Source organism: Marmota monax, unplaced genomic scaffold (genome assembly GCF_021218885.2).
Source record: "Marmota monax isolate L192 unplaced genomic scaffold, Marmota_monax_Labrador192_F-V1.1 WCK01_AAM20220418_F8-fsc00171, whole genome shotgun sequence".
NCBI classification, from domain to species: Eukaryota; Metazoa; Chordata; class Mammalia; order Rodentia; family Sciuridae; genus Marmota; species Marmota monax.
The window spans coordinates 3,162,464-3,189,438 of record NW_026694658.1 but is presented as its reverse complement, the minus strand read 5'-3'; the positions used below and the strand labels follow the sequence as shown (position 1 = coordinate 3,189,438).

Sequence of the window (26,975 nt, the reverse complement as noted above, 5' to 3'; positions counted from 1 at the left end):
CTCATAGGCATTCTGATTTTCAGCAAAACATTTGGTTATGAGAGCTAGCCTCTGAAGTTATCATTAAAAGTAGAAAATCAACTTGCATATAAAACAAAACTTTTAGGAATCTGATTTCTAGATTGGGCAGCTAAGAAAGTTTGAATTATAGATGGGTATCTGCCTGTATGTCACCTAAAAATTCTAAATTTTTATCTCTTTGACCTTGTAAAATTAGTGTCTTGCCTTGCAACTTTAAGTCTCCTTTTTTGGTATTAAGGATTTAACCCAGAGTTGTTTTACCACTGAGCTACATCCTCAGCCCTTTTTATTTTTTATTCTGAGACAGGGTCTCATTAAAGTTGATGAGGTTGGCTTTGAACTTGGCAATCCTCCTGCCTCAGTGTCCTGAGTTGCTGGTATTACAGGTGTGCACCACTGCACCCAGCACAATTTTAATCCTAAATTCAAGAATGTGATGGAATTTAGGTCCTTCAGACATATAGGTTATACTTTAGTTGACATTACATTAAAAGTTATATTATTGGGCTGGGATATAGTTCAATGAGAGAATGTTTGCCTAGCATATAGTAGGCCCTGGGTTCTATCACCAGCACTGCAGCATATGTGAGGTACTGGGTTCAATTCTCAGCACAACATATAAATAAATAAAGGTTTATCAACAACTAAAATAATTGTTTTTTTTAAAAAAGTTGCATCATTTTTTTAAAAAATTGAGGCCACATAATCTAATTATCCTAATATTCTTAGCAGGTGTAAGGTTCTGTTGAAAGTAAAGTACTTACACTCCTAACAAGGTAGTTGTTATTAAGTGTGAAGTTTGATGGGCAGTATTTCTAAGACATTGCTGTGAATGTAATATCAAGAGTGTTATCAGCCATAATCCCTGCATATTTATAATAATTCTAGGAAATCGAGTAATTAAGTCTATCATTAATTATTTATATAGGGAAATAGTATCAACTGTTCATTTATAAAACAGCTCATTGATCACTAACCAATATCTTTTTCCTTTGGACAGCTGGAATGTTCCGAAGAACTGGGTGATCTTGTAAAATCTGTGGACCCTACATTGGCACTTAGTGTGTACCTAAGGGCTAATGTCCCAAATAAAGTCATTCAGTGCTTTGCAGAAACAGGTCAAGTTCAGAAGATTGTTTTGTATGCTAAAAAAGTGAGTTCAATGAAACATTTTCAGCATAAATTCTTGAAATTATTAAGAGAAATCAGCCTATATTCTGTTACTTCAATGGTGAATTTCCTTAAATTTTTAATTACTTGGGAATGTATAAAAATCCTATCTGAAGTCTGATATGTAGAATTTACACTAACTGAAAATGTGAGAAAATGGAGATAATTACTCTTGCATGGCTTGTAAGAATTTAGGATAAGAGGAGTATGTTTAACATGTCAGAACAAATGTTGCAATGGTCATTTGTTGAAAATGGATAAATCAATTATTAAATTTGTAGTTATTCAGATATGTCAAAACCAAAGTTTAATTGAGCATTGTAAGTTATAAATGAATTTGTGCTTTCACTAATAGTTAGCAAGATTTTGTTGTAGAAAATGCCTTTAAGGGGCTGGGGTTGTAGCTCAGTGGTAGAGCACTTGCCTCGCATGCCTGAGGCTCTGGGTTTGGTCCCAGCACCATGTAAAAATAAACAAATAAAAAAAGAATAATAATAAAAATATTGTGTCCATCTGCAACTAAAAAAAATATTAAAAAAAGAAAAAGAAAATGCCTTTAAATGCTATAAAAATGAAACTTGGCAGCAGGGTTTAACTCTTTGTCCCTTTTTAGGTTGGATATACTCCAGATTGGATCTTTCTGCTGAGAAATGTAATGCGTATCAGTCCAGATCAGGGACAGCAGTTTGCTCAAATGTTAGTTCAGGATGAAGAGCCTCTTGCTGATATCACACAGGTAATGACATTCAAATATATTCTGTAGTTGACTGAGATGGAGAGTGAGGGGGGAATCTGACTTACACAACTTTGTAGAAAATGGGCTAAATTTTCAGTTTGTGTATCTTAAACTTAATTAAGTATCTTAATAAAACAAAATTGGAGAAGAATAAACACTCTGATTCAATTTATATGGTTTTAAAACATACAAAACAAGTACCACTTATTCAGAAATATACTCATATTTAGTATATGATAAAACAGGTGAGTGGCTGCCACTGGTCAGCAGGGAAAGAAGTGAGGCATGTAGAAAGTGCAAGTGAGTTCTGCATATTGTATGTACTCTTGTATGTTTTTGAAGTTTATAAAAATTTTAAATTCATTAGTTTGATTATATTCTGCTATTATATATTTTGAAATATTTCATAGATTAAAAAAAAACAAAAAACTAAAAGTAACTGAGTCTCCAAAGGGTAGATTTTATTTATTTATTCTTTTATTTTTTTGAAGAGCAGAGAGGAGAGGACAAAATTTTTTCTTAAAGTGTAATGTTATATTGCTAAATAATATTAAGTTTTTAATTTGAGATGGGGTCTTGCTAAGTGGCTGAGAATGAGCTCCTGGGATTACAGGCATGCACCACCATACTTGACTTAAATATGGTTTTAATATGGTTTTTGTTCTGTGAGATTTTATACATAAAAAAGAGATGATGGACTGGGGATGTAGCTCAGTGCTAGATCACATGACTAATTATTATTGAAAGGCCCTGGGTTCAATTATATATAATTGAATAATATATATGCTCATTATAATAAGGCCCTGGGTTCAATTCCCAGCACTGTCAAACTAAGATTGTGCTTAGTTTCATTCATGTTTTGTCAATAGTATCTTAAAGTCTTTTTGTTTTGTTTGGTAGATTGTGGACGTTTTCATGGAATACAATCTAATCCAGCAATGTACTGCATTCTTACTTGATGCTCTAAAGAATAATCGCCCATCTGAAGGTCCTTTACAGACTCGGTTGCTTGAGATGAACCTTATGCATGCACCTCAAGTATGTGCTTCATGCTATTTAGATGTTTACAACACTGTTTTAGTAATTATTCAGAGATTTATAAATTGTTATTTGAAGCTGTGAAGTACCAAGTCCTTATTCAAGAAAATTCAGCTAATTTTTTTTGTACTTTATTTTACCAGTTCACTGTTGAAATTACTGATATAAATGAGGTGATAAAATGAACTCATCCTGTTTGATTTTGTAGGTTGCAGATGCTATTCTAGGGAATCAGATGTTCACACATTATGATCGGGCTCATATCGCTCAGCTTTGTGAAAAGGCTGGATTACTGCAGCGTGCATTAGAACACTTCACTGATTTATATGATATAAAGCGTGCAGTTGTTCATACTCATCTTCTTAACCCTGAGGTATTTCATTTCTTACCTGTTAATTGGTATGCTAAATATGTGTTTGTAGTACAACATAGTAATTTCATACTGCCTCGAGGTTCAGCATTATTCATTTATTTTGTCTTCTAGTGGTTAGTGAATTACTTTGGGTCCTTATCAGTAGAAGACTCTCTAGAATGTCTCAGAGCCATGCTGTCTGCTAACATTCGTCAGAATCTGCAGATCTGTGTTCAGGTGGCTTCTAAGTATCATGAACAACTATCAACTCAATCTCTGATTGAACTTTTTGAATCTTTCAAAAGTTTTGAAGGTAAGTAGGAGTTTCTTAAAAATCACTTCAGATAGCCAGGAAGAGGTATGTTTATGATTAGGCCACCTTCTAAATGCTTAATTTTATGGGACATTTTACTATTTAATTTTTATTTCTCTCAATAAATGTCAGATCCTATGGAGTGTACAAGACTATCTGCCTGGATGCTTTATAGATGAACTAAAGACAGAATTTTAAGATACAAGTATACATTGACTTTGTCCTAACAGGATAAAATGAAAATACTAATGATTATTTATACTATTATTTCATGCTTATTTGTCTGATTCTCATAATAGCAAGTGATTCTAGCCAAGGACATTTTGTGACTTGCTACTACACAGCAAGACTTCTTAATCTTTAGTACTGTAGACATTCTTTGTTTTGTGGGGGCTGTCCTTTGTATGTGGGAACATCGTTGGCTTCTACCCACTAGATGCCAGTACTATCGACTGCACCAGTTGTGACAAGCCAGGTAACCCCTAGATGATAACTAGTGCTATATAGTATTAGTGTAATAACTGTTAGGTGGTTCTTGGTTCATTAGCTAAATTCTGGTCTCCAGTTAGCCTATTCTCTGCCCTCTTTCTAGTATTAGTGCTCTAGACAGAAAGGGTAAGAGTTTTCTTTGCTATCTCAGTTTCTGTATGTTTAATATGTACTAATTTACTCTTGGTACATTAGCCTGTAGCCACATATGGCTATTTAAATTTTGTCATTAACATAAAATAAACTTTAGTTCGTTCGTCACTCTAGCTATGCTCATTGGCCACATGGTTTTAGTGGCTACCACGTTGGACACTGGACAGCTTTATTTGTCATTGTAGAAAGTTTTTATGGACAGCACTGAATTAAATTCTTTTCAAACTACTTTTGTATTTTTTTGTTAACTGCATATGGAAAAACACTTGGTATATAACACTTCATTCAAAACTTCCCCTATGGATATAATTGGTTTGATAATGAGTAGCTGCCCCTAATATATTTGTAAACTATTAAGAAACATTGACTGGACATGGTGGCACACACCTGTAATCCCAGTGATGCCACGGTCTGAGGGAAGAGTATCACAAGTTTGAGGCCAGTCTCAGCAACTTAGTAAGACTGTCTCAATAAAAAATAAAAAGGACTGGGAATACAGCTTAGTGGTAAAGTTCCCCTGGGAACAATCAATCAATATTAAAATATGGGTGGAATTTTCTGCAGGGATTAAAATGCTGTTCCATTTTATCAAACTGGTTACTGGATTATTAGTATTCTTACTAAATTTTTTCCCCCTTTTTTGGGTTTATTTTAGTACTGGGGATTGAACCCAAGGATGCTTTACCACTGAGCCACATCCCCAGTCCTTTTTATTTTTCATTTTGAAATAGTGTCTTGCTAAGTTGCTGAGGCTGGCTTTGAATTTATGGTCCTCCTTTCTCAGCCTCCAAATTGCTGAGGTTACAGGCAAGAGTCACTGTACCTGACCTTATTGAGCTTTTTTTTTTTTTTTTTTTTTAAAGAGGGAGAGATGAGATGAGATGAGAGAGAGAGAATTTTTTTAATATTTATTTTTTAGTTTTCGGCGGACACAACATCTTTGTTGGTATGTGGTGCTGAGGATCGAACCCAGGCCGCACGCATGCCAGGCGAGCACGCTACCGCTTGAGCCACATCCCTAGCCCCTTATAGAGCTTTTTAAGCAATGGATTTATAGTTGAGTATTTAGCATAACAATGTTCAGAGCTTTATTTTTTATGGTACTAAGGATTCAACCCAGGGCTTCACACATGCTAGGTAAGCACTCTACAAATAAGCTATATCCCTACTCATTTAGTTCTTCATTTTGAAAGTTCCTTCTAACGTCAGGCTGGCTTGGAATGTGTGATCCTTCTCTCTCAAGTACATTATTTTTTTAATAGCTAAAATGTTTTTTAGTTCTGTCATTCTCAAAAATGCTTCTGTGCTTAATTTCAATTATTTGTCTCTTCAAGGTCTGTTTTATTTTCTGGGATCTATTGTTAACTTTAGTCAGGACCCAGATGTGCACTTTAAATATATTCAGGCCGCTTGCAAGACTGGGCAGATCAAAGAAGTTGAAAGAATCTGCAGAGAAAGCAACTGCTATGATCCTGAGAGAGTCAAGAATTTTCTCAAGGTAAGTGGTTTTTTTGAGTAATGTGTCTTGTGGTTGTTTTGAAGATCAGCATTTCTACAGGATTTTGGTCATGGCTTTAAAATTCTTCTTTCCTCTATATGTGAAATTCTTAGCATTGTCAAAATATGTGCTGGGTTATTTTCTAAGCCCTATTGCTCTGTGGTTTCTTTGAAATAGGGAAGGAAATTAGTGAGTGACCATCTGTTGAAAATTTTTTAAAAAAAGCATTGTCTCAAAGAACATTTCCTTTTTTTCTTTTTCATTTTTAATTTTTGGAAGAAAATTTTTAAAAAGTGGTTGATTACTTTCAATGTCATTTTAGAAAATCATTTAGGTTTCTTTTCAATATTAAAACCAGCTTGCTCTTGGTGTCATTTTGAGGAGCCTCTATTTGTATATAAAAAAACTCTGTTTATTTCTAGCTTCAAATCTGCCTGACTCTGGAAAATACAATATTAATCATGTAATTAATAAATCAAAGGTAAGATCAAACCAAGAAAGCTCAGCTTTGTGACACATGAATTCACTCACAGAAAAGTAAAAACTCACTGCATTAACTCTTTAGAACACATCTAAGGGCAGTCAATTTTGTTTAATATTTAACTTAGCTTTTAGCATTTGTTTTATACCTATCAGTTACTTTGTGGGGGATGTAAAGTTTTAAATTTGGCAGTATGTAGCTTTATAGTGTTATGGTTTCTTGGCCATCATGAATTTTATAGGGAATCTGGCAAGTATGATATGTTTGAACCCAAATTTTCTAGTTTCAAAAAAGAAAAAAAAATACTCCACAAGAAAGATTTTAGTGCTTGATTCTTGATTTGTACACCCTAACACCTGTTTGTAAGAAGAGGCTTACTTCCTTTTTTTTGAGTATCATTACTGTTTATTTTGTTGTTAAAAAAAAAAAAAGAAAGCACTACCAGTTGCTTACATGATTTCTTCTTTTTTAAAATGTAGCTCTCTGCTTTTAATGCTTCAATTTTAATTTCTTTAGTCTCTTAATATTTGAGTTATCATATATATTCAAGCAGAACTAAATTAACTAGTACCATTTTTACCCCCCCGCCCCGGGTTTAACCCAAAGGCCTTAACCACAGAGCCACATCCCCAGCCCTATTTTGTACTTTATTTAGAGACAGAGTCTGAGTTGCTTAGCACCTCACTTTTTGCTGAGGCTGGCTTTGAATTCATGATCTTTCTGCCTCAGCCTCCCAAGATGCTGGGATGGGATTACAGGCTCAGTTGCCTGGCTAGTTTTTACGTTCTTGAACTTCAAAAGAAATGCTTTGGAACTTGGCAGAGCCACCTGAGCCTATAATCAGTTACACTGGAAGCTGAAGCAGGAGGATTGGGAAATTTAGTGAGACCCTGCCTAAAAATAAAAAAGACTGGAGAAATGTAGCTCACTGGTAGAGTGCCTTTGGATTCAGGCCCCATTACCATAAGAAAAAAAAGAAATAAAGAAATGCTCTGGCCTGGAATGGTATGGACCTGTAATCCCACCTACTTGGGAGGCTGAGAACAGGAGAATTGTGAAATCAAGGCTAAAGAATTGTGAGTTAAAGGCCACTCACAAGAGTTAAAGGCAACACTATAAGACCTCATCTCAAAATAAAAGGAAATCAAACAAACAAACAAACAAACTGGGATGGGGCAATTTTGGGTTGCTTGGCCCATGGGATCTAATTAAATCAGGATTCCCCATCCACAATTGTGAATTTGGTGTCGGCCTGATATAGTAGGGGGACTAAATGTGAATTATGAACCTTTGAACCATTCTGACCTGTTTTAGATTTTGTTTAATTAAGCTTTCTTCATTCAGAGTGTGTCTAGCTGTTCACCCATAAGCTGTAATTTTTCAAGTACCTACTCTAGATGTTTATAGTGATAATCATTATTAATAAACTATGTTGTTGGGCCTTGGAAATAAGATGTGGTCAACCTACAGTGTTATTCCTATCTATTGGGTGAGTTTATTTCATTTTTTGTTCTTCCTTGAAAGAATTTTTATCTAGCTGAATTAGAAGTGAATCTAGTATTTTTTAAGTTTAAATAAATTGAGATGGTAGCTCAATGCTACTATTGTATTCAGCTTTACCCCATTAATGAGAATGAACTCTAGACCCTTTATTCACTTCTCTTTATTGATCTGTTGTATATAGCTATGGTATGTCTCATTGTTACTATTAACTTAATGTTGGAGGTACCAGCTACAGAGGAAATCATGTAAGCATCTGACAATTGGTGTTGTATGTAAACATTCTGTTATCATTAGAAAAATAATTCTCTAAACTTAATCTTAAATATTTGGATGTAAATTATGTGTTAGCCTCCAAGAATACAGAGACTGGTAGAATATAACCTCTCCTTCAATGTATCCTATGAGAATTGGGGCTCTAAGTCATTGGTAGAGCACTTGCCTGGCATGTGCAAGGCCCTGGGTTGGATCCCTAGCAAACTGCTCCCCGCCAACCTCACCCCTACCCTGCAAGGTTAAAACACCTTATGAGCAGGACCAGACAGTCATTACCATCATTTGACTCACATCCTAAATTTATGGAACTGTAGCTCTCTTGCAGAAAGCATGGAGCTGTTCTTTAGACTCATTGTCTGCTCCTTGCTACCTTTGATTTATTTTCTACCATTCTTTGTCTCCTGGTTTTGAACCTCCACAATGCTTTTCTGCCTCAAGACATTTGCTTTTATGCTCGAAGTCTACTCTTTGATCTGTTTTTCATTATAATGCCTGCCATGTGAAATATTCTCTTCTTACTAGAATGTAATTCCCTTGAGGAAACAACTCTGCTTTCATTGTTTATGCTATGTCTGCAGTGCCTAGAACAGAGTTTGATATATAGCTACTCAGTAAATATTTGTTAATTGAACAAATTCATGTTTAAGAATCTGGATATATTTATATAATTTTTATTTTGATCTTAAAATCATTGATCACTATCAATGGAGATTAACCATTTAGTAGATAATTTTGAATATCAATAATATTACTTCCAGGGGCTGGGATTGTGGCTCAGAGGTAGAGCGCTCGCCTAGCAGGCGTGAGGCACCGAGTTCGATCCTCAGCACCACATAAAAATAAAATAAAGATATGTGTCCATCTATAACTAAAAAATAAATATAAAAAATGATATTACTTCCATGAATTAAATCATAGGCAGATTTAGGCAATTGGAAAATATCCTATTTCTCATCTATTTTTTTTCAATCTTAAATTTTCTTTTGGAATACAGTTACTTGTCTTTGCCACAGAAATCACTCTCTCTCTCTCTCTCTCTCTCTCTCTCTCTCTCTCTCTCTCTCTCTCTCTCTCTCTCTCTCTCGGTACTGGGGATTGAACTCAGGGGCACTCAACCACTGAGCCACATCCCTAGCCCTATTTTGTATTTTATTTAGAGACAAGGTCTCACTGAGTTGCTTAGTGCCTCACTTTTGCTGAGGCTGGTTTGAACTCATGATCCTCCTGTCTCACTTTCCAAGCCACAGAAGTCATAAAGACTCATTCACAAGAATAGAATAGCTAAATAATTTTAGATTTCTTGTGTTTTCCCTTAGTGATAAAGTATACAGTATTTCATATGTATATAAACAAGGTAAGGAATAAGACTAATGTGTTGATCCTCTTTTTATTTCCAGTACTTGGGATTAAACCTGGGACCTTGCACATGCTAGGCAAACACTGTACCACTGAGAAATATCCCCATATTGATCCACTTCTTGATGTTCATTTTCTCAGGGAAAACATGACTTAAATTTTTGTTTAGTTAGATGGAAATTCTAAAAATGATTCTTGCAGCTATTACTAGTACAAATTCTATAGTTTTAAACAAGTACTTGGTTTACACTTAATGCAAAAAATCGGTAACTGGACTTCACTTCCATTTATAGACACTTTTATTATTTAATTTTTCTTGGTGTTCTCTGAACACTTTCTAGACTAATTTTCATATAATTAACGATTGGGTGAATGTACCCTAGTCTTAACCCACTATATTCTAACCTTGGAAATAATCTTAGTGGCTATATTGGGGAAAGTCCTATCCTGCTTATTAGTTGTTCTACTTTTTGAGTAGACTGTTGTAGAGGAATCATCTATTGAGGAATGTTTCACTGTGTATAAATGAATTCCTGATAAAAACTATTGTTTTTTGTGCTGTTCCTTATATCTGTGGAATATAACAGGACATGTATCAGGTAAATGCCCAGTACAGGTCTTAACCTACCTGTCTATAACATCTTCTGTGTCAGTCTATAAATAGGATTGTAGCTTGATATTTGTAATGGTAAAGCAAATGGCAATTTAAAGATGTTTCTTTAAATGCTCTTTTTCTTTTTTTTTTTTTTATTATGATATACTTAATTCATGGCCTTTACCATCATGCTTCTCCTTGTTGGCTTTATTATAATAGTATTAGAGGCTGGCTATATAGCTTGGGGTTTGGGAGGGGTAGAAAAATAAATCACTGAAACAAATGTGAGCTATTTATGCCATTTTTGTTTTTGTTTCTGACAGTGTGACTTTAGTGATGAAATCTGCCACCAAATTCAGTTTAATTGTTAATTGCCATTAATAAAAGTCCCAGTGTGATGATTTTTATAAACTGAGTTCCACTGATGGTTCACAAATTTTAATTTGTTGTTGTTGTTGTTATTATTTTGATAGAAGCATATGTGTGGAAAGGACCTGGTATTTTCCTGTGTGAATCTAAGTGTTCTTAATAAAAATTTATTGAAACTGGGACATGCACACTCAGCTATTGGGACATTTCCTCCTTCAACAGAAAAGCAAAGTTTGTGTGAGCCTTTTCCATCAGCATAGAGCAGATTCTCACATTTACATAGATTTGTAACCTCGTACAAGAAAATTTATGCTTAGCTCAGTGGTAGGGCACTCGCCTAGCATGCGCGAGGCCCTGGGTTTGACCCCAGTACTAAAATTAAAAAGAAAGAAAGAAATTTTAAGTTTCTTTTTGTTTTTTTTTTTTTTTCAGGAAGCAAAACTAACAGATCAGTTACCACTTATCATTGTGTGTGATCGATTTGACTTTGTCCATGACTTGGTGCTGTATTTATATAGAAATAATCTTCAAAAGTATATAGAGATATATGTACAGAAGGTAAGTAATACTTAGATAATTTAAAGGTATAATCTTAAAGTAGATTTTCTTTTAGTCTGGAAATCATACTTTTGAAACTTTGGGACCCATAAGAACGTCTGCTAAAGTAGTTCTCAACATGTTTTCTCAGTAGAATCTTTTCTTTACTTAAAATGCAATTTTTTTGATCAAATTTTATATATGCATGCCTTTTTAAATTTAAATTTACATATATTCCTCTGTGGCTAGGTAACACCATAGAGGATCTAAACTCCAAACACAAGTTTTCAAACCATCTTAAATATAGACATTAGAAACTTTACCTAAATCTAGTAAAAGAAAGGCAGTTTGATATATTTGGAGCCTTTTTATTAGACAGTCTTCTGTTGTTATTCTTTGGCATTAACTTTTCTGTACTTATCATTTGGAGCAAGACTTAAGGAGCTAATTAACCAGGCCAACAGAATAGAAAAAGTGCTTTCAGTACTTATTAAACCATAAAGTCTTTTTTAAGCTGGACTTCTTCCTGAATTCTTCTGTTTAATTGTGAAATTAAATTCATAGGTTATTACTGATTTTAAAAACTAAGCTTAAAAGGGGGAGATGGGTTTTAATTTTTTACTCATTTTCAATTTGCTTATTAACATGATGACTTTTTTTAATCATAGGTTAATCCAAGTCGACTTCCTGTGGTTATTGGAGGATTACTTGATGTTGATTGCTCTGAAGACGTTATTAAAAACTTGATTCTTGTTGTGAGAGGTCAGTTCTCTACTGATGAGCTCGTTGCTGAAGTTGAGAAAAGAAACAGGTATAGTACCAATTTTATCCTTTGTAACTGAGATAAATGAGTAGTGTTTATAGCGTGGTATTAGAAATGTAGTTGGTCTGTTGCTTCATAACTACTCAACAACACATGGAGGACAAATCCTTAGAGATACCTAATTTAAAGATAAGCTAGCCGGTCTATTATCATTGTCATATAGAAAATCTGTTAGATTAGTTGATCACTTCCATTTTTTTTATGGTGCTGGGGATCCAGCTATATCATTTGATTGTGTGTGTGTGTTTAATGTTAAACTATGTACTAAGCATCCTTTTAGGTAGATATAATACCAATGTATTTAATAACTAATTCTTCACTGATACAGTGTGGTGTTTTGTTTTTTAATGTTTTTATAGTTGTAGATGAACACAATACCTTTATATGTTTTTATGTGGTACTGAGGATCAAATCCAGTGCCTGACACATGCTAGGCAAGAACTCTACCACTGAGCAACAACAACCCTAGCCCCAATGTGGTCTTTTTTCCAACTATAAGACGATTTCAATTATATAAAGATTTCCCCATGCCATGCTGGGTTTAAATTGATAATTAATACATAATACCTTCCTATAATAATATGAATGACAAAATTTTTTATTTTTTGGTACCAGGGATTGAACCCAGGGGTGCTTAACTACTGAACCACATCCCTAACCCTTTTTTATTTTTTATATTGAGACCTGTCTCGCTAAATTGCTTAGAGCTTCACTAAGTTGCTGAGGCTGGCTTTGAACTTGGGTTCTTCCTGCTTCAGCCTCCCAAGTCACTGGGATTATAGGTGTGCACCACTGCACCCAGTGATTTTTGCCTTTATTAATAGAATAATTATGTGCCTTTACCCTAGTGGTTATGTTCATTATAACTACATGAATTTGATAGCCAAAGTAATGGAACAATGTTTTTTCTCTGGCTGCTTTTAATATTTAAGCAGGACTATTGAAACATAAGGTGAAACCATGACCCTTGGCTGAAATGAACATGTGACTGCTGTAACTATTAAACCCTGAGATTCTAAATCTACCAGATTTTATTCCTAGTATGTATTTAGGGTACTACCCACTTTGGCTCTAGGTAATGTTATACATTAATTGTGTTAAAATTGGAAAGAACTTCAGATACAAATCCCCATCTCACCCCCGTACTTTTTTTTTTCAAAGTCTATAGATAATTACATATAATACAAAGAAAAGTATGATCTGTCTATCTATAATCTGTCTTATATCCAGATGTAGGTGTATCTCATAGCTGATAGATTTAGGAGAGTGAAAAACAGTTTTATATACCTTTTTGTGTAATCTTGGACAGCTCAACCATTTCTTTAGTCTTAATTCCTCAATTTGTAATAGGATTGTTTAGAATTTAAAATAATGTATATGAAAGTACACTGTAGTTCAAGATACTTATAGTCAGCATGTCAAGAGTGTTCTGTTTATATTATAGTATGTGTGGTTTTGTTTTGTTTTCACTAGATTGAAACTGCTTCTGCCTTGGCTTGAGGCCAGAATTCATGAGGGCTGTGAGGAGCCTGCCACTCACAATGCATTAGCCAAAATCTACATCGATAGTAATAACAACCCAGAGAGATTTCTTCGTGAAAATCCCTATTATGATAGTCGTGTTGTTGGAAAGTATTGTGAGAAGAGAGATCCACATCTGGCTTGTGTTGCTTACGAGCGTGGTCAGTGTGATTTGGAACTTATTAATGTGAGTATGGTCAGCTGAATGTGTGCAGAGAAGGCTGCATTCTTTTAACCTGCTATATAATATTATGCTAGCAAATTTGGGGAGTTTTTGGAGGAATTTTAAGTAATACAGAAACATTCTTGGGAGACAGGTAGTTTCTATTCAAACTTCATTTGGAAATTGTGCTGAACCTGAAAGTGCCTAAAATAGTAAAGTTTATATGCCCTTTATTTGTTTGGCTTTTTGATATTTTAACTGTGCTAGCTTTATCATTCATGTTTTAATACACTCATGACACAGTATATGTATACATACACACATATAATTTCTTTACAATATGAGAATAAGTTGTATGCATCGTGGCCTTGTACTCTTTTGATTATATTTCCTAAGAATAAGAATAATCTCTTTCACCACCTTGTAGATACTAGCTAGTCAATATGACATTTATAGGACACTTTGAAAAAAATCTGTTTTATTTCAGTTTTTGCCAATTGACTAATAGTGCCTATTATCACAGTTTTTTCCTAGAGTTAGGATCACATATTGCATTTAGTTGTCATGTTTGTAAAAACAATAGTCTTTTTTTTCTAACTGTAAACTTTTAAAAATTGATTCATTTTAAAGTGAACAGTAAGTGGCTACTAGTACATTCAGAAATGTTTTTTAATCATTATTTTTATCTAATTCTACCTTTTTATCTCTCAAAAAGAGATCCTGTATTTAGTAATCAGCTTCTCCACATTTCCCCCCTCGACCCGCAACCCCTGAAAGCCACCAAACCACGTTTAGTCTCTTATTTGACTATTCTGTATGTTTATGTAAACATAAAGTCGTTTTTTAAAAGTAGAATATATTTCTCTCTGAGTTTCTATGATTTCTTGTGATTAAATTTAGATTATGCATTTCCATCCACAATGCTGCTTAAGTGAAGTTCGGTCTTTCTCATGCTGTTGCATCCAAAAGCACATGCTGTCCATTTGTCCCCTTTATGATATTCATTTTCATTAAGTTGTATCATGTCTGTTGTTCTTTTTATCTTGCAGCTTTGTGAGTAGACACTTGAGACTGTGCAAATATCCCATTGCTCCCCTCTCCTCCCAGTTGATTCTTGCTTAACTCACTCTTAATGTGTTGATTTGCAAAAATGTAGATTTGAATTCTAGCATTTTCTTCATATTTATATTGATCTTTTTTTATTCATGGACTCATAGATTTCCTGTTTTCTTCAGTGGGTTATAATTCATTAATGCTATTTATGTTGATGCTCAGATTGTCCCTGTTTGGGCCAATGGAAACCTCTTTAATCTATCTTCTCTGTTAATCTTTGTGTTATTGTCTCCTTGTTCTTTGAGCACATCCTTAATTTAATTTATTATTATTATTTTTTAGTTTTCGGTGGACACAACATCTTTATTTATTTATTTATTTTTGTATGTGGTGCTGAGGATCGAACCCAGGACCCCGTGCATGCTAGGCGAGAGCGCGCTACCGCTTGAGCCACATCCCCAGCCCCACATCGTTAATTTATGACATATGATACACCAGGCTCATGTAGTACCTTTCCCAGTCCTGGAATTAACCCTTTCTCAAGGAAACCCTCATCTCTTTTAATGGGGAATGGTATTAGACACTAAGTTCTGGCTGTAGGTATATGTACTTAGGATCTTTCAGTGATTAGAGGTAAGAAATATGTACATTTATACTTGGAAAAATAAGCACATAAGAATAGCTAATAAAACAACTGTAGAGAAAGCATTAAAGGTGATTACCCCTATGAAATATTAGAGCATCTTAGAAAGCCTATGTAAAAAGTGCAGTACTGGTGTCTGCACAGACAGACTGGTAGAATAGAATCCAACAGTAAAGCTGCCAGAAATTATAACTGTTTGTTCTGTTCTTTCTATTGGTGGAATTTCTATAGGAAAAATTTGGGTGTGATTTATTCAAGATTATGTGTAAAAGTAGATTTCTTTTCCTATACAACAATAAAACTGGGTTTAAATGATTAGAAATAACTTTTAAAATCAAGTTTATTCTATAAAAAATCTTTACATTGAAATTAATCTTTCCTATCTCATTTAGGTTTGCAACGAGAATTCCCTCTTCAAAAGTCTTTCCCGCTACCTGGTACGTCGAAAGGATCCAGAATTGTGGGGTAGTGTGCTGCTGGAAAGCAATCCTTACAGGAGACCCCTAATTGATCAGGTAAAATTGACAGATGTGGTTAATTTCATTTTTTAACTTTGTATAAAATCTTTTTCCTCATCATATATTCAAATATCGCAGATGGGTCATATTTAACTGTGAGAGAAGGCAATGAAAATAAAAGAAAATTGAACTGGATACAGGGCATGTGCCTATAATCACAGTGATTCAGGAGGCTGAGGAAGGACAATTGCAAATTTGAGACCAACCTCAACAAGTCAGTGAGATCATGTCTCAAAATTAAAGATAAAAAAAGGACTGGGGATGTACTTCAATGGTAGAATGCTTTGAGTTTACTCCCCAGTACTATAACTAAAGAAAAAAAGAAAGAAAATTTAAGTTCTGCTACATATAAATATCTATAAATTGACATAAACATGTAATATTATATATGTTAAGAGAAATAAATCTCGAGACAAGATTTAATTATATAAAACTCAATTCATTGTAGTTAAAATGAAAATAATAAACATTAATATCTGAAAAGTTACCAAATGTATTGAAAGCATTCAAGACAATGATAGGTTAGCACAGGTTAGGATTGATAATAGAAATTCTGAGTCCCATTGAGTAGATGTTAAATCTCACTAATAATCATTGAAGAGCAAATGGAGCTCCATTATAAAATTCAAAACATTTTTAATGCCCCAATATTGAAGGTTATTATAATGTGTCATAAATTCTTCTGATAGAAGTATAAATATAATATTTTGAAAAAGAATAGAGGCTGTTAATTTTTTATTACTTCCCTAGGACCATTTGTAAGGAACATTCCCAGGTAAATAGAAACCTTCATGGAAAAAAAAAATACTCATTGCAGTATCTAGGTACTTGCAGTTAGCTAGAAATAGAGGAATTAGTTACTTTATAATTCAACATCTTGGTAGTTAAATTATATGTAAGCATTAAAGTGATAACGATGAGTGTTAGTGTAGATAATGATTTAATCAGGGAAAAGGTAGAAATTATAAAATTAGGGTTATTCCCCCCCCCGCCCCCAAGCAAAGTAGAATTATATATCATTCATGTAGGTTTGTTTAGAAAGATCCATGGTGAATTTAAAGGTATTTTTCCTTAATTTTATCTATTTTACTTTTTCTGGTTAGAGGCCAATTTATTCAGTTTATTCTCTTTTCAATATTTTGTTTTGGTTATAGTTGGACACAATACCTTTTTTTTATTTACATGTGGTGCTGAGGTTTGAACCCAGTGCCTCGCACATACTAGGCAAGCACTGTACTGCTGAGCTCAACCTAACCTCCCAATTTATTCTTATTAGATAATATTTTTAAAGTCCACCCTGATTTTTAGTATCTATTTTCTGTATATTCTTTGTAGGTTGTACAGACAGCCTTATCTGAGACTCAGGACCCTGAAGAAGTATCAGTTACTGTCAAGGCTTTCATGACTGCAGACCTTCCTAATGAACTCATTGAGCTGCTGGAGAAAATTGTCCTTGATAACTCTGTATTCAGTGAACACAGGTATGTGCCTATAATATAGCTAGGGATCCACTGGCTATTTCTTTTAGTTTAATTACACCCTGTCCATTTTGGGAAGGAACTTAAAACAGATGAGAGAAAGTTGTCTGAATTCTCATTCTCCTGGTAGTCTCACCCTTCACACCCTGCATTCTGAGATAGAAACCCTTGTAGAGCTACTGAAATTATTCTCAATGACTGATAGGCTTTTTATGTAATCTGGGTTAAGTCTCTCTTTTTTTTTCCCCCACTAAAGGAATCTTCAAAACCTCCTTATTCTTACTGCAATTAAGGCTGACCGTACACGTGTTATGGAGTATATTAACCGCCTGGATAATTATGATGCCCCAGATATTGCCAATATTGCCATCAGTAATGAGCTCTTTGAAGAAGCATTTGCCATTTTCCGGAAGTTTGATGTCAACACTTCAGCAGTGCAGGTAACTTTTCAGATTGTAATCTTCAAGTTACTAAACATTATACCTTTTCTTGATTCAAAGTATGCATTGTTCTATGAGGGTGGGCTTTGGTTGCTGTGACAATAGAAGAACATGAAAATGCTGACAGTTTAAATGTAAGTGTTTTGGATAACATCCAGCTAACCATAATTCAAAAATGGTAACCTAGGTATTGATTGAACATATTGGAAACTTGGATCGCGCATATGAGTTTGCTGAACGCTGCAATGAACCTGCGGTCTGGAGTCAACTTGCAAAAGCCCAGTTGCAGAAAGGAATGGTGAAAGAAGCCATTGATTCTTATATCAAAGCAGATGATCCTTCATCCTATATGGAAGTTGTTCAGGCAGCCAATACTAGTGGTATGTATGACTTACTATCTTTATGCATTTGATAAGAAATGATCTCAGAAAATGATTAAACTAAGCATTAAAAGATACTTGTCTATTTTTAATTGTGTAGGAGCTGGGTATGCTTGGTTATTTGTGAAAGTTTTTAGCCCTCCATCCCATTAGAGATGAACTTAAAACACCCACAGGGTTCTGGGCATGGTGGTGCACACCTGTAATCCCAGTGAAGCAGAGGGGATCAAGAGTTCAAAGCCAGTCTCAGCAACTTAGTGAGGCCCTTAAGCAACTTAGTGAGAACCTGTCTCAAAATAAAGTATTTAAAAAAGGCTGGGGATATAGCTTAGTGTGTAAGCACCCCTGGATTCAATCCCTGGTATTAAAAAAAAAGACCCATGGGGAAGATTAATTTTGTTTCAAAATCTTCAGAAGCTCTAATTTTATAACTAAGAGAAAGGGGAATTTAGCTGTTCATTTGGTCAGCGATAATATAGAAGTTGTAATAGAATTTTTGCAGTTTTAGATATAATGCACAATTTAATCATTTTCTGTTTCCTTGAAAAGGAAATTAATAATAGTTTTCATTTATTTGGTCAAAAAGATAAGCAAGGATGTTAGTGTATGAACTTATTTTTTTTTTTCTTTGTATACTTAGGAAACTGGGAAGAACTGGTGAAGTACTTGCAGATGGCCCGTAAGAAAGCTCGGGAATCCTATGTGGAGACAGAATTGATATTTGCACTGGCTAAAACAAACCGCCTTGCAGAGTTAGAAGAGTTCATCAATGGGCCAAATAATGCTCATATCCAGCAAGTGGGTTTCCGGATGAGATTTTTTTTTAAAACAATGTAAAACAAAATAGTTGAACAACTTTATTAGCTTACTAGAAGAAACAAATCATAGCTGAAGAATGCCATGGAAAAATCTTATAGGATAACAAATTGCTTTTCAGTATTAAGATGTGAATTTGGAAAGAGGATTGATATAAGGCTCCTAATGTACTGAAAATTGATTATCTCCCCACCTCAGGTTGGTGACCGTTGTTACGATGAGAAAATGTATGATGCTGCTAAATTGTTGTACAATAATGTTTCTAATTTTGGACGCTTGGCATCTACCCTTGTTCACTTGGGTGAATATCAGGCAGCTGTTGATGGAGCTAGAAAAGCTAATAGTACACGAACATGGAAAGAGGTAATCTAAATACAAGTTTGAAGAGTTAAGATATTATTTGAAAATGCTCTTTATACTGATTAGTTGAAATAACTAGCCATGCTTACATTTGAATTCACATTACATAACTGTTGTTTCTAGGTCTGCTTTGCCTGTGTAGATGGGAAAGAGTTCCGTCTTGCTCAGATGTGCGGGCTTCATATTGTAGTACATGCAGATGAATTAGAAGAACTTATCAACTACTATCAGGTAATGAATAAGATTTGAGGATGGAGAGTGAGTGCCTAGGGATTGAACCCAGAGGCACTTAATGACTGAGCCATATCCCCAGCCTTTTTTTATTTTTTTAAATTTTGAGACAGGGTCTCCCTAAGTTGCGTAGAGCCTCACTAAATTGCTGAAGGTGGCCTTGAACTTGTGATCCTGCCTCAAGCCTCCCTAGTCATTGGGATTACATGAGTTTTTAAATATGAATTGAGACCCTTTGCCACAGACCTTATCTTTAATTGTATGTTTCTCTTGTTTAGGATCGTGGATATTTTGAAGAACTGATAACCATGTTGGAAGCAGCATTGGGACTTGAGCGAGCCCACATGGGCATGTTTACTGAATTAGCTATTCTGTATTCTAAATTTAAGCCACAGAAAATGAGAGAGCATCTGGAGCTATTTTGGTCCAGAGTGAACATTCCTAAGGTAACCAGCCCTCACCGAGGCGATTGTATAGCCAAAACTAATACTTTAAAATACATTTATTTATTTATTTATTTTTTTATTTATGGCTATTGGCTGGAATGAGAGACCAATATCTTAAGCAATTAAGTTTTTCTTATGCAGGTGCTAAGAGCTGCAGAACAAGCTCACCTATGGGCAGAACTGGTGTTTTTGTATGACAAGTATGAAGAATATGATAATGCCATAATTACCATGATGAATCATCCAACAGATGCATGGAAAGAAGGGCAGTTCAAAGATATCATTACCAAGGTGTGTACCTTCTTCAGAGGGTAAAGGCTTCAGAAAGAGAATGATCCTCGGGAAAGAACACTGACTTACATGTGGATTTTTCCTGTTGTGGAGGGGTGGCAGAGGGGTACCAGGATTGAACTCGGGGACACTCAACCACTGAGACACATCCCCAGCCCTATTTTGTATTTTATTTAGAGACAGGGTTTCACTGAGTTGCTTAACATTTTTCCTGTTGTAGGTTGCCAATGTGGAACTATATTACAGAGCAATACAGTTCTACTTAGAATTCAAGCCTCTGTTGTTAAATGATTTGCTGATGGTGCTGTCTCCACGGTTGGATCACACTCGTGCAGTCAATTATTTCAGCAAGGTAATAATTTTAAACCAAACTTCATAGTCAGGAATTTAGGCATAACAGTTACCCAGATGTCTTGACTTCAACAATGTGCTACCTTTATAACAGACTTTTTTTTCTTTTCTTAAAGGTTAAACAGCTACCACTAGTGAAACCGTATTTGCGTTCAGTTCAGAACCACAACAACAAATCTGTGAATGAATCACTGAACAACCTCTTTATTACAGAAGAAGATTATCAGGTAAAACCTTTTGATTCTTGTACATACTCTCAAAACTCAGGTTATTATTAGCTTCCACAGTTAAATTCTACAGTGAAAACACTCTTTCTTTAGGATTGTAAACAATGAGTAGGCCTAGAGTCTGAATTTAATAAGGTTTTCAGGACTAATAAATCTGATAATTAAATGCCAAGTTCTCAGAATTAGTTTAGATGGATCTTATGTATTTCTTTAGGAGAAAAAAATGATTTGGTTCACCTCTAACATCCAGATCACAGGTATCAAAAAAGTCTGTGATCTCTTAATTACCCCATAAAATGTGTTTGTAATTAAGAATTTTTAAGTATTCATTGCTCTTCTTGCCTAATGACTTATTAGTATGTCTTTTTTTTTTTTTTAACTTTTTTTAGTTGTAGTTGGTAAATAGTATTCTATGTTTTGTTTTAATATCCACCTATTTATTTATTTATTGAGAGAATTTTTTTAAAATTTATTTTTTAGTTTTCGGTGGACACAACATCTTTATTTTTATTTATTTTTACGTGGCGCTGAAGATCGAACCCAGCGTCTTGCACGTTCTAGGCGAGCGCTCTACTACTGAGCCACAACCCCAATCCCTAGTATGTCTTTTAATAAATTTTCTCCTGTGAAGGATTTCACATAAAATACAATAGGGTTAAGGTTAAACTAGTTTCTTTCTCATAGTTTTAGCATGATTTTCTTTGAGGCTCAGAGCCCATGTTCATCTCTAGCTGAATACCACATTGAGTTGTATCAGGAGTTTCCCTGGAGTATAAGTTCTTCCAAATTACATATTCTCCCTTATGCATAAACAAATTAGTCTGGATACTGGAAACCCTGGAGAAAATTGCAGTACATTTGAGGATCTGTTATAAAATTAAATTGAAGAGACTTCATTTCTGTTCACAGATTACAGGTTTGTAGTTTGATGCTTGAATCTATGCCATCATATTACATGTTACCATCTAATAGTCTCCATGATAAAGAAGTATGAGGCATGAATGTTAAGCTAAAACAAAACATAGATTTGACATGTGTGGCTTTTTTTTTTTTTTAAAAGGCTCTGCGAACATCAATAGATGCTTATGACAACTTTGACAATATTTCACTTGCTCAGCGTTTGGAAAAACATGAACTCATTGAGTTCAGAAGAATTGCTGCTTACCTCTTCAAAGGCAACAATCGTTGGAAGCAGAGTGTAGAGCTGTGCAAGAAAGACAGCCTTTATAAGGTTGAAAAAGTTGGCGGGTGGGGCTGTTAATCCAACCCTAAAATGGTGTATTACAAGTGATTCTGTAAAAGTATTAGTTTTATGCATATGAGATTTGACTTTATACCCCCCACTTGAGGAGATGGTAATTAATATTAGTGCATTTCTTGACTTGAGGGGCTTATTGTTAAGGCCATACTTCTGTTAAAAAAAAAAATCAAAAATTTTTTGAGCCTTTGCTCTTTATTTTTCCCTTACAAACCCAGACTTAAGTTTTTAAGCTTCTGTTGTATTACTTGGTTTACCAGTTCCTTATGTTTGGGTTTGATGTTTGACCTTCATTGTTTCCTTTGAATAGGATGCAATGCAGTATGCGTCTGAATCTAAAGATACTGAGTTGGCTGAAGAGCTCCTACAGTGGTTTTTGCAGGAAGAAAAAAGAGAGTGCTTTGGAGCTTGTCTCTTTACCTGTTATGATCTTTTAAGGCCAGATGTTGTCCTGGAAACTGCATGGAGGCACAATATCATGGATTTTGCCATGCCCTATTTCATCCAGGTCATGAAGGAATATTTGACCAAGGTAATGACTCTTAAGTGTATTCAAAACCAATTATCATGAGGATATATAAAATTGTATGTGCAGGTTTTTCAAAAGTGTTTTGTCTAGTATTAAGTCATTTAGTTGATCATGAATACTCATGTTCTGTGGAATATTTTTAATAGCTTACAAATGACATTGACTAGAAAGGGAGCCAAAAACTTGTCAGAATGTTTACCTTCAGTGTATTTCTTAGGGTAAATAGTATTTTATATTTTCTTTTAATATTCACTAATTTAAAAAATAGCATATTAAAATGAATTCCTATAACTTAGATGTCCATTAATATTACTATAGATTACCTTTTATTTGATTGATTCCTGACTTTATGTCTGTGCCTGTTTCCTATGAGGAAGGTGCATTTATATTTTTAATATCCTATTAATCTTATTAAAATTTGTATAGTTGAACTCCTAATTTTAAAATATCATAGGCTGGGTGTAATCCTAGCTCCTGGGGAGGCTGACACAGGAGAATCTCAAATTCCACAGGCCAGCCTGTCTCAAAATAAAAAAGGGTTGAGAACATAGCTCAGTAGTAGAGTACATGCCTAGCATGTGTGTGATCCCCCTGGGTTCAATCCCCAGTACTGCCAAAAAGAAAAGATTTGAAAATAATCAATTTTGCCAAAGCAACACATGCTTAAAATCAAGAGTTTTACCTCTGATCTCTTTGCCTGCCTTATTAAATGGGGAAAAACACTATTAACAACCTATAGTATACTGAATTTTTCTGTAGGATACCACCTAATTAGATGCCATTGTGTTCAGTTAAATTTTTTAGATTTTTAAAGAATTAACATTTTATACAGAGAAATAGTTTCTTTTCTTATGCATAATGCCAACTTTTGAGACCTGGCTCTAAGCTGCTGTTAACCTAAGTGCTGTAAATTTTACTAGCTGATTAAGCTGCTTTCTTTCACACTTACTTTAGCATAAATTCTTCTGCAGTAAGCTCTGAAGTTAAAAAAGATTCTAAATTTTGCTTCCAGTATGCCCTTTATTTTCACTTTTCTCATACCTTTTTTAGTGATTAGATGTTTCTCCCCTAAACCTTTGTTGCTGATTCTACCTTTTTATGCTCGATATGGAATTTGATTTTTTTCTAAGCTGCACCTTCTGAATTCCTTTGCAGGTTGATGCAATAAAGGAAAAGGTGAAAGTTGATTCTTTTCCATCTTTAAGTCTGGAGGACTAAGTCTAAGGAATTTGCATGATTTTTTTTCCTTCCTTTTCTACACTGCTGCTGCTGCTTTTTCCCCCCCAATAAATTTTCACTAAAGCCTCTGCAAGTCCCTTGAAACATAACTATAATAGAGCTCTAGGACATTAGTAGATGTTTGCTACTAATCGGCTAATAGGCTTTAGGAAGGGCAGGAGGCTAATCAGTAGTTGGTTCACAGTCTCTCTCTTAAATATATTATTAAAAACTGAGCCTGGTGAGTTTCCATATTGATTCCAAACTATCAGGAAATTTCTTTTCCCTGTCAGGGTATCTGGGCCATAGTAGGACTTTCTTAATATTTGAAATACATTAAAAACAGCCTCTGGTTTTATTTTGTGAGCTTACCTGACAGTTGTTATGTATGTATATACATGCCCTAAAAGGCTTTTGGTTTTTTTGTTTTCTTTTTTGTTTTGGTGGGGGTTTGGTATTGAAGGACTGTGATCCAGTTTCTGATCTCTTGATTCTTACTAATTTTTTTGCTGAAAGTAGATACAAGAGATACTAGCTGCTTCCGAAGAGACTTTCCTCATGTTTCTCCAGGTGTCCAGTTCTATGGTGCTAGTCCATATTTAAGAGGAATCAAAAGCTTTTAATTATGAGCTCCAAGCTTGCTATAAATGTTGCTAAGCAACATGGTTTATTTCTGTTTATAATGAAGCAATATTAACTTCTTTCTATAATATAAAAGCACACCTAAAGTTAACCTAAAATTTGCTCTCTTACTGATTAATGGCTTGTCCAAGAAGGCCAAATTTAGGCACCTTTTGGTTGCTGCTTCCTTCATTGGCTGATCTCCATCCCAGTATAAACTAAACAAACTTATAAATTGTGGTTGGAAAAGGGTGGGAGAGTAAAGGAGAGTTGAAATAAATTTAAAAGAATTTGGGTGGGGGTAATGCCTTGGGATTATGTTGAATCAAACTGGAGTCACCACTGGAACTTAGGGCAAACCTGAGTAAAATGCATTGTGTGTGAGACCCTTCAGCAGCTAGTAAGCAAGGCAGTTAGAAAGCGTGTGTGTGAAAAACAGGTAATTGAACTGCAGTGTTATGCATTGTTTTAAATCAAGCATGTATAAGTCATTGCAATTACATCATACTACTTTGAAACTCCTATAGCATTGCTGTGGGCTGTGTGTGTTTCTTGAGAGCCTGTATAGCACCAGTCATCTCCAGACCTCACTTCTTGCTTCAGTACTTTTGCCTTTTTTTCATGCACACATACACCAAAATAACTGACTGCATGTTAACTTTTCCTCTGCAGCATATTGCAGTCTTTGTGGAAAAGCCTTTTACATCTTAGTGAATTTAACAGTAGTGCAGATGGAACTGAATTCAGTGACATGCTTACCCATAATTTTTCTTTTTAAATCCAAGGATCAGAAACTTTTGTTACAGCTCTTAACAAAAGCTTGTGCTCAAAAGCCTTCTCTGTTTTTTCTCTTTTGAGCAATCTAAATTGGGTTAATAGAAACAAAAATTGGATGTTCCTGTTCCAGAGGCTGTCCCATTATATACAAAAATCAAATTTTTTTGCTTAGCTTATGTTACTTCTTCAGGTCCCCCCCCCCATTAAACTCCCCCCGCCCCATGCCGAGCTTGCCTATGTCTGTGCCTGGACATTGTGATATTGCCATTTCTTCTAAGCCTTCCATGTAGGACCTCTTGAGTTCAGCATCCAACTCCAACACTGACTTTTAAATACGTGTTCACTTTAGATTCTTTCCCTTAAGAGTCTGCAAGTGTACTGATTTTTTTCGGTTGTTTTCTTTTTCCAAGAAGTCACTGATAGACAGGCATCCATGTATTTTTCTATAAAACCTCTGTAGTTCACTCTTGTATAATAATTAGGTTAGCAAAAACCCATTTGACCTTTCAAGGCACAGAACTGTGCTGTAAACTTTATAACTGAATAATTTTGTGGCATTTTTGGATGCCAAACAGTGGGTATTTCACATGGTCCTTAATGTTCCATGATTGTTATGAATTAGTCTTATATAAAATTAAAAACTATCATGTAGGCTATAAAATAGAATAATAGCATGCTAAAGCAAACTAATCCATCTTTCTAGGGTAGACAAACCACAGTTCATTTGAAGGACTGTAGAGTCTACTTTAAGCTTGTTTTTCTCAAACTTTCAGTTTGCTGACAAATTGAGATGGATTAGACCCATATTGTATTTAATATGAAATAATGGAAATAAATATAAAACACTGTAATAACCTATGACCTGTGTTAAGATTTAGACACTATATTAATAGTTCGAAATAGAACCAAAGTACTGCTTTAACATTTTTAAAACCTGGTTTTTATAACTTTTCCACTGAAGTCTGCGTGTCTTTATTTATTTAATATTTTTTGGTGAGTGATTTTTTTTCATTATTTGCCTTCCTGTAGAAAATGCAGTGAACATTCATAAAAGTTTTCTCCCTACACTTTGCTCCTGAAGCTCACCCGTCATACTTATGAACTTGAAAACCACTAGTAATATATAACATTGAGATTTGAAATTTAGTGTTAGAGTATAACAACAAATAAACTATATAGCTTTGGTTGAGATACCAATTTTATATTTTAAGCTTTTAAAGATAGTTTAAAAGATAAATGTAGTATAGTGTAAAAGACAATGGAAGTTGTATGGTATAGGAGATTCCCTAACCCCAGGTCATATGGTCACTTCTCTTTAGTTCATCACAGAATTACAGAATCAAATTGTGTTAGCCCTTGAAAGGAACTTTGTAGATTTTTTTTTTTAACCTTCTCATTATAGAAGGAAACTGAAGAGCCAATGTGGTAATTTGCCAAAATCACAACTAGTAGTAGTTAGTAGAAGAATCTAAGTATTCCAACTCGTGTCTTTCATTGGTGCACTTGGATTCCTCTACAAAATTATTCTTATACTATCCACTTGATGTAGAGTAGCTAGTATGTAATAGCCATTTACTTCTTGGCTTAATTAAAAGTAAAAATTTTCTTCTCAAAGGGGCAAAATCAGGCTACCCTAGTTATTTCTTTGGAAATAGCCATGTAGCATTAAAATGAACAGCCTGACTTTACACCAAAAGATTGAATATGGAGCCACATGAGTCTAAAGCTTCAGTCTGCACCTGTAACCCAAATCAGCAGAAGCTATGTACAATTGGCAAGAAAATAATTTATTCTGCACAAGTACATGTCTAATCATTAGACAGATTTCACATTTTTGAATACCATGTCCTTTCGGGGAGAGAAGTCTTGCTGGTTCATGCGTTCATTATTATCTTTGATAGGGTATAAACTTCATTTGAAAAAGTGGTTCCTTCCTGTTTTCTCCCT

General features: G+C 34.6%; 1 protein-coding gene across 2 annotated transcripts in view; it reads left to right on the top strand.

Annotated features, from left to right (window-relative positions):
- Nucleotides 1-26,975, top strand: part of Cltc (clathrin heavy chain) — a 69,491-nt gene that overhangs the window by 39,277 nt on the left and 3,239 nt on the right. The window contains exons 9-31 of one of the 2 annotated variants that reach the window (XM_046423171.2): nt 1,022-1,174; nt 1,805-1,927; nt 2,828-2,965; nt 3,174-3,338; nt 3,450-3,630; nt 5,607-5,770; nt 10,780-10,905; nt 11,553-11,695; nt 13,181-13,415; nt 15,480-15,602; nt 16,941-17,086; nt 17,340-17,523; nt 17,711-17,903; nt 18,544-18,701; nt 18,918-19,082; nt 19,203-19,310; nt 19,589-19,756; nt 19,898-20,047; nt 20,268-20,399; nt 20,515-20,625; nt 21,686-21,856; nt 22,194-22,415; nt 23,568-23,588. In XM_046423171.2, the coding sequence (XP_046279127.1) occupies nt 1,022-1,174; nt 1,805-1,927; nt 2,828-2,965; nt 3,174-3,338; nt 3,450-3,630; nt 5,607-5,770; nt 10,780-10,905; nt 11,553-11,695; nt 13,181-13,415; nt 15,480-15,602; nt 16,941-17,086; nt 17,340-17,523; nt 17,711-17,903; nt 18,544-18,701; nt 18,918-19,082; nt 19,203-19,310; nt 19,589-19,756; nt 19,898-20,047; nt 20,268-20,399; nt 20,515-20,625; nt 21,686-21,856; nt 22,194-22,415; nt 23,568-23,588 (3,480 nt within the window). The remainder of the gene's footprint in view (nt 1-1,021; nt 1,175-1,804; nt 1,928-2,827; nt 2,966-3,173; nt 3,339-3,449; nt 3,631-5,606; nt 5,771-10,779; nt 10,906-11,552; nt 11,696-13,180; nt 13,416-15,479; nt 15,603-16,940; nt 17,087-17,339; nt 17,524-17,710; nt 17,904-18,543; nt 18,702-18,917; nt 19,083-19,202; nt 19,311-19,588; nt 19,757-19,897; nt 20,048-20,267; nt 20,400-20,514; nt 20,626-21,685; nt 21,857-22,193; nt 22,416-23,567; nt 23,589-26,975) is intronic. The other variant, XM_046423172.2, reaches the window with a different exon arrangement.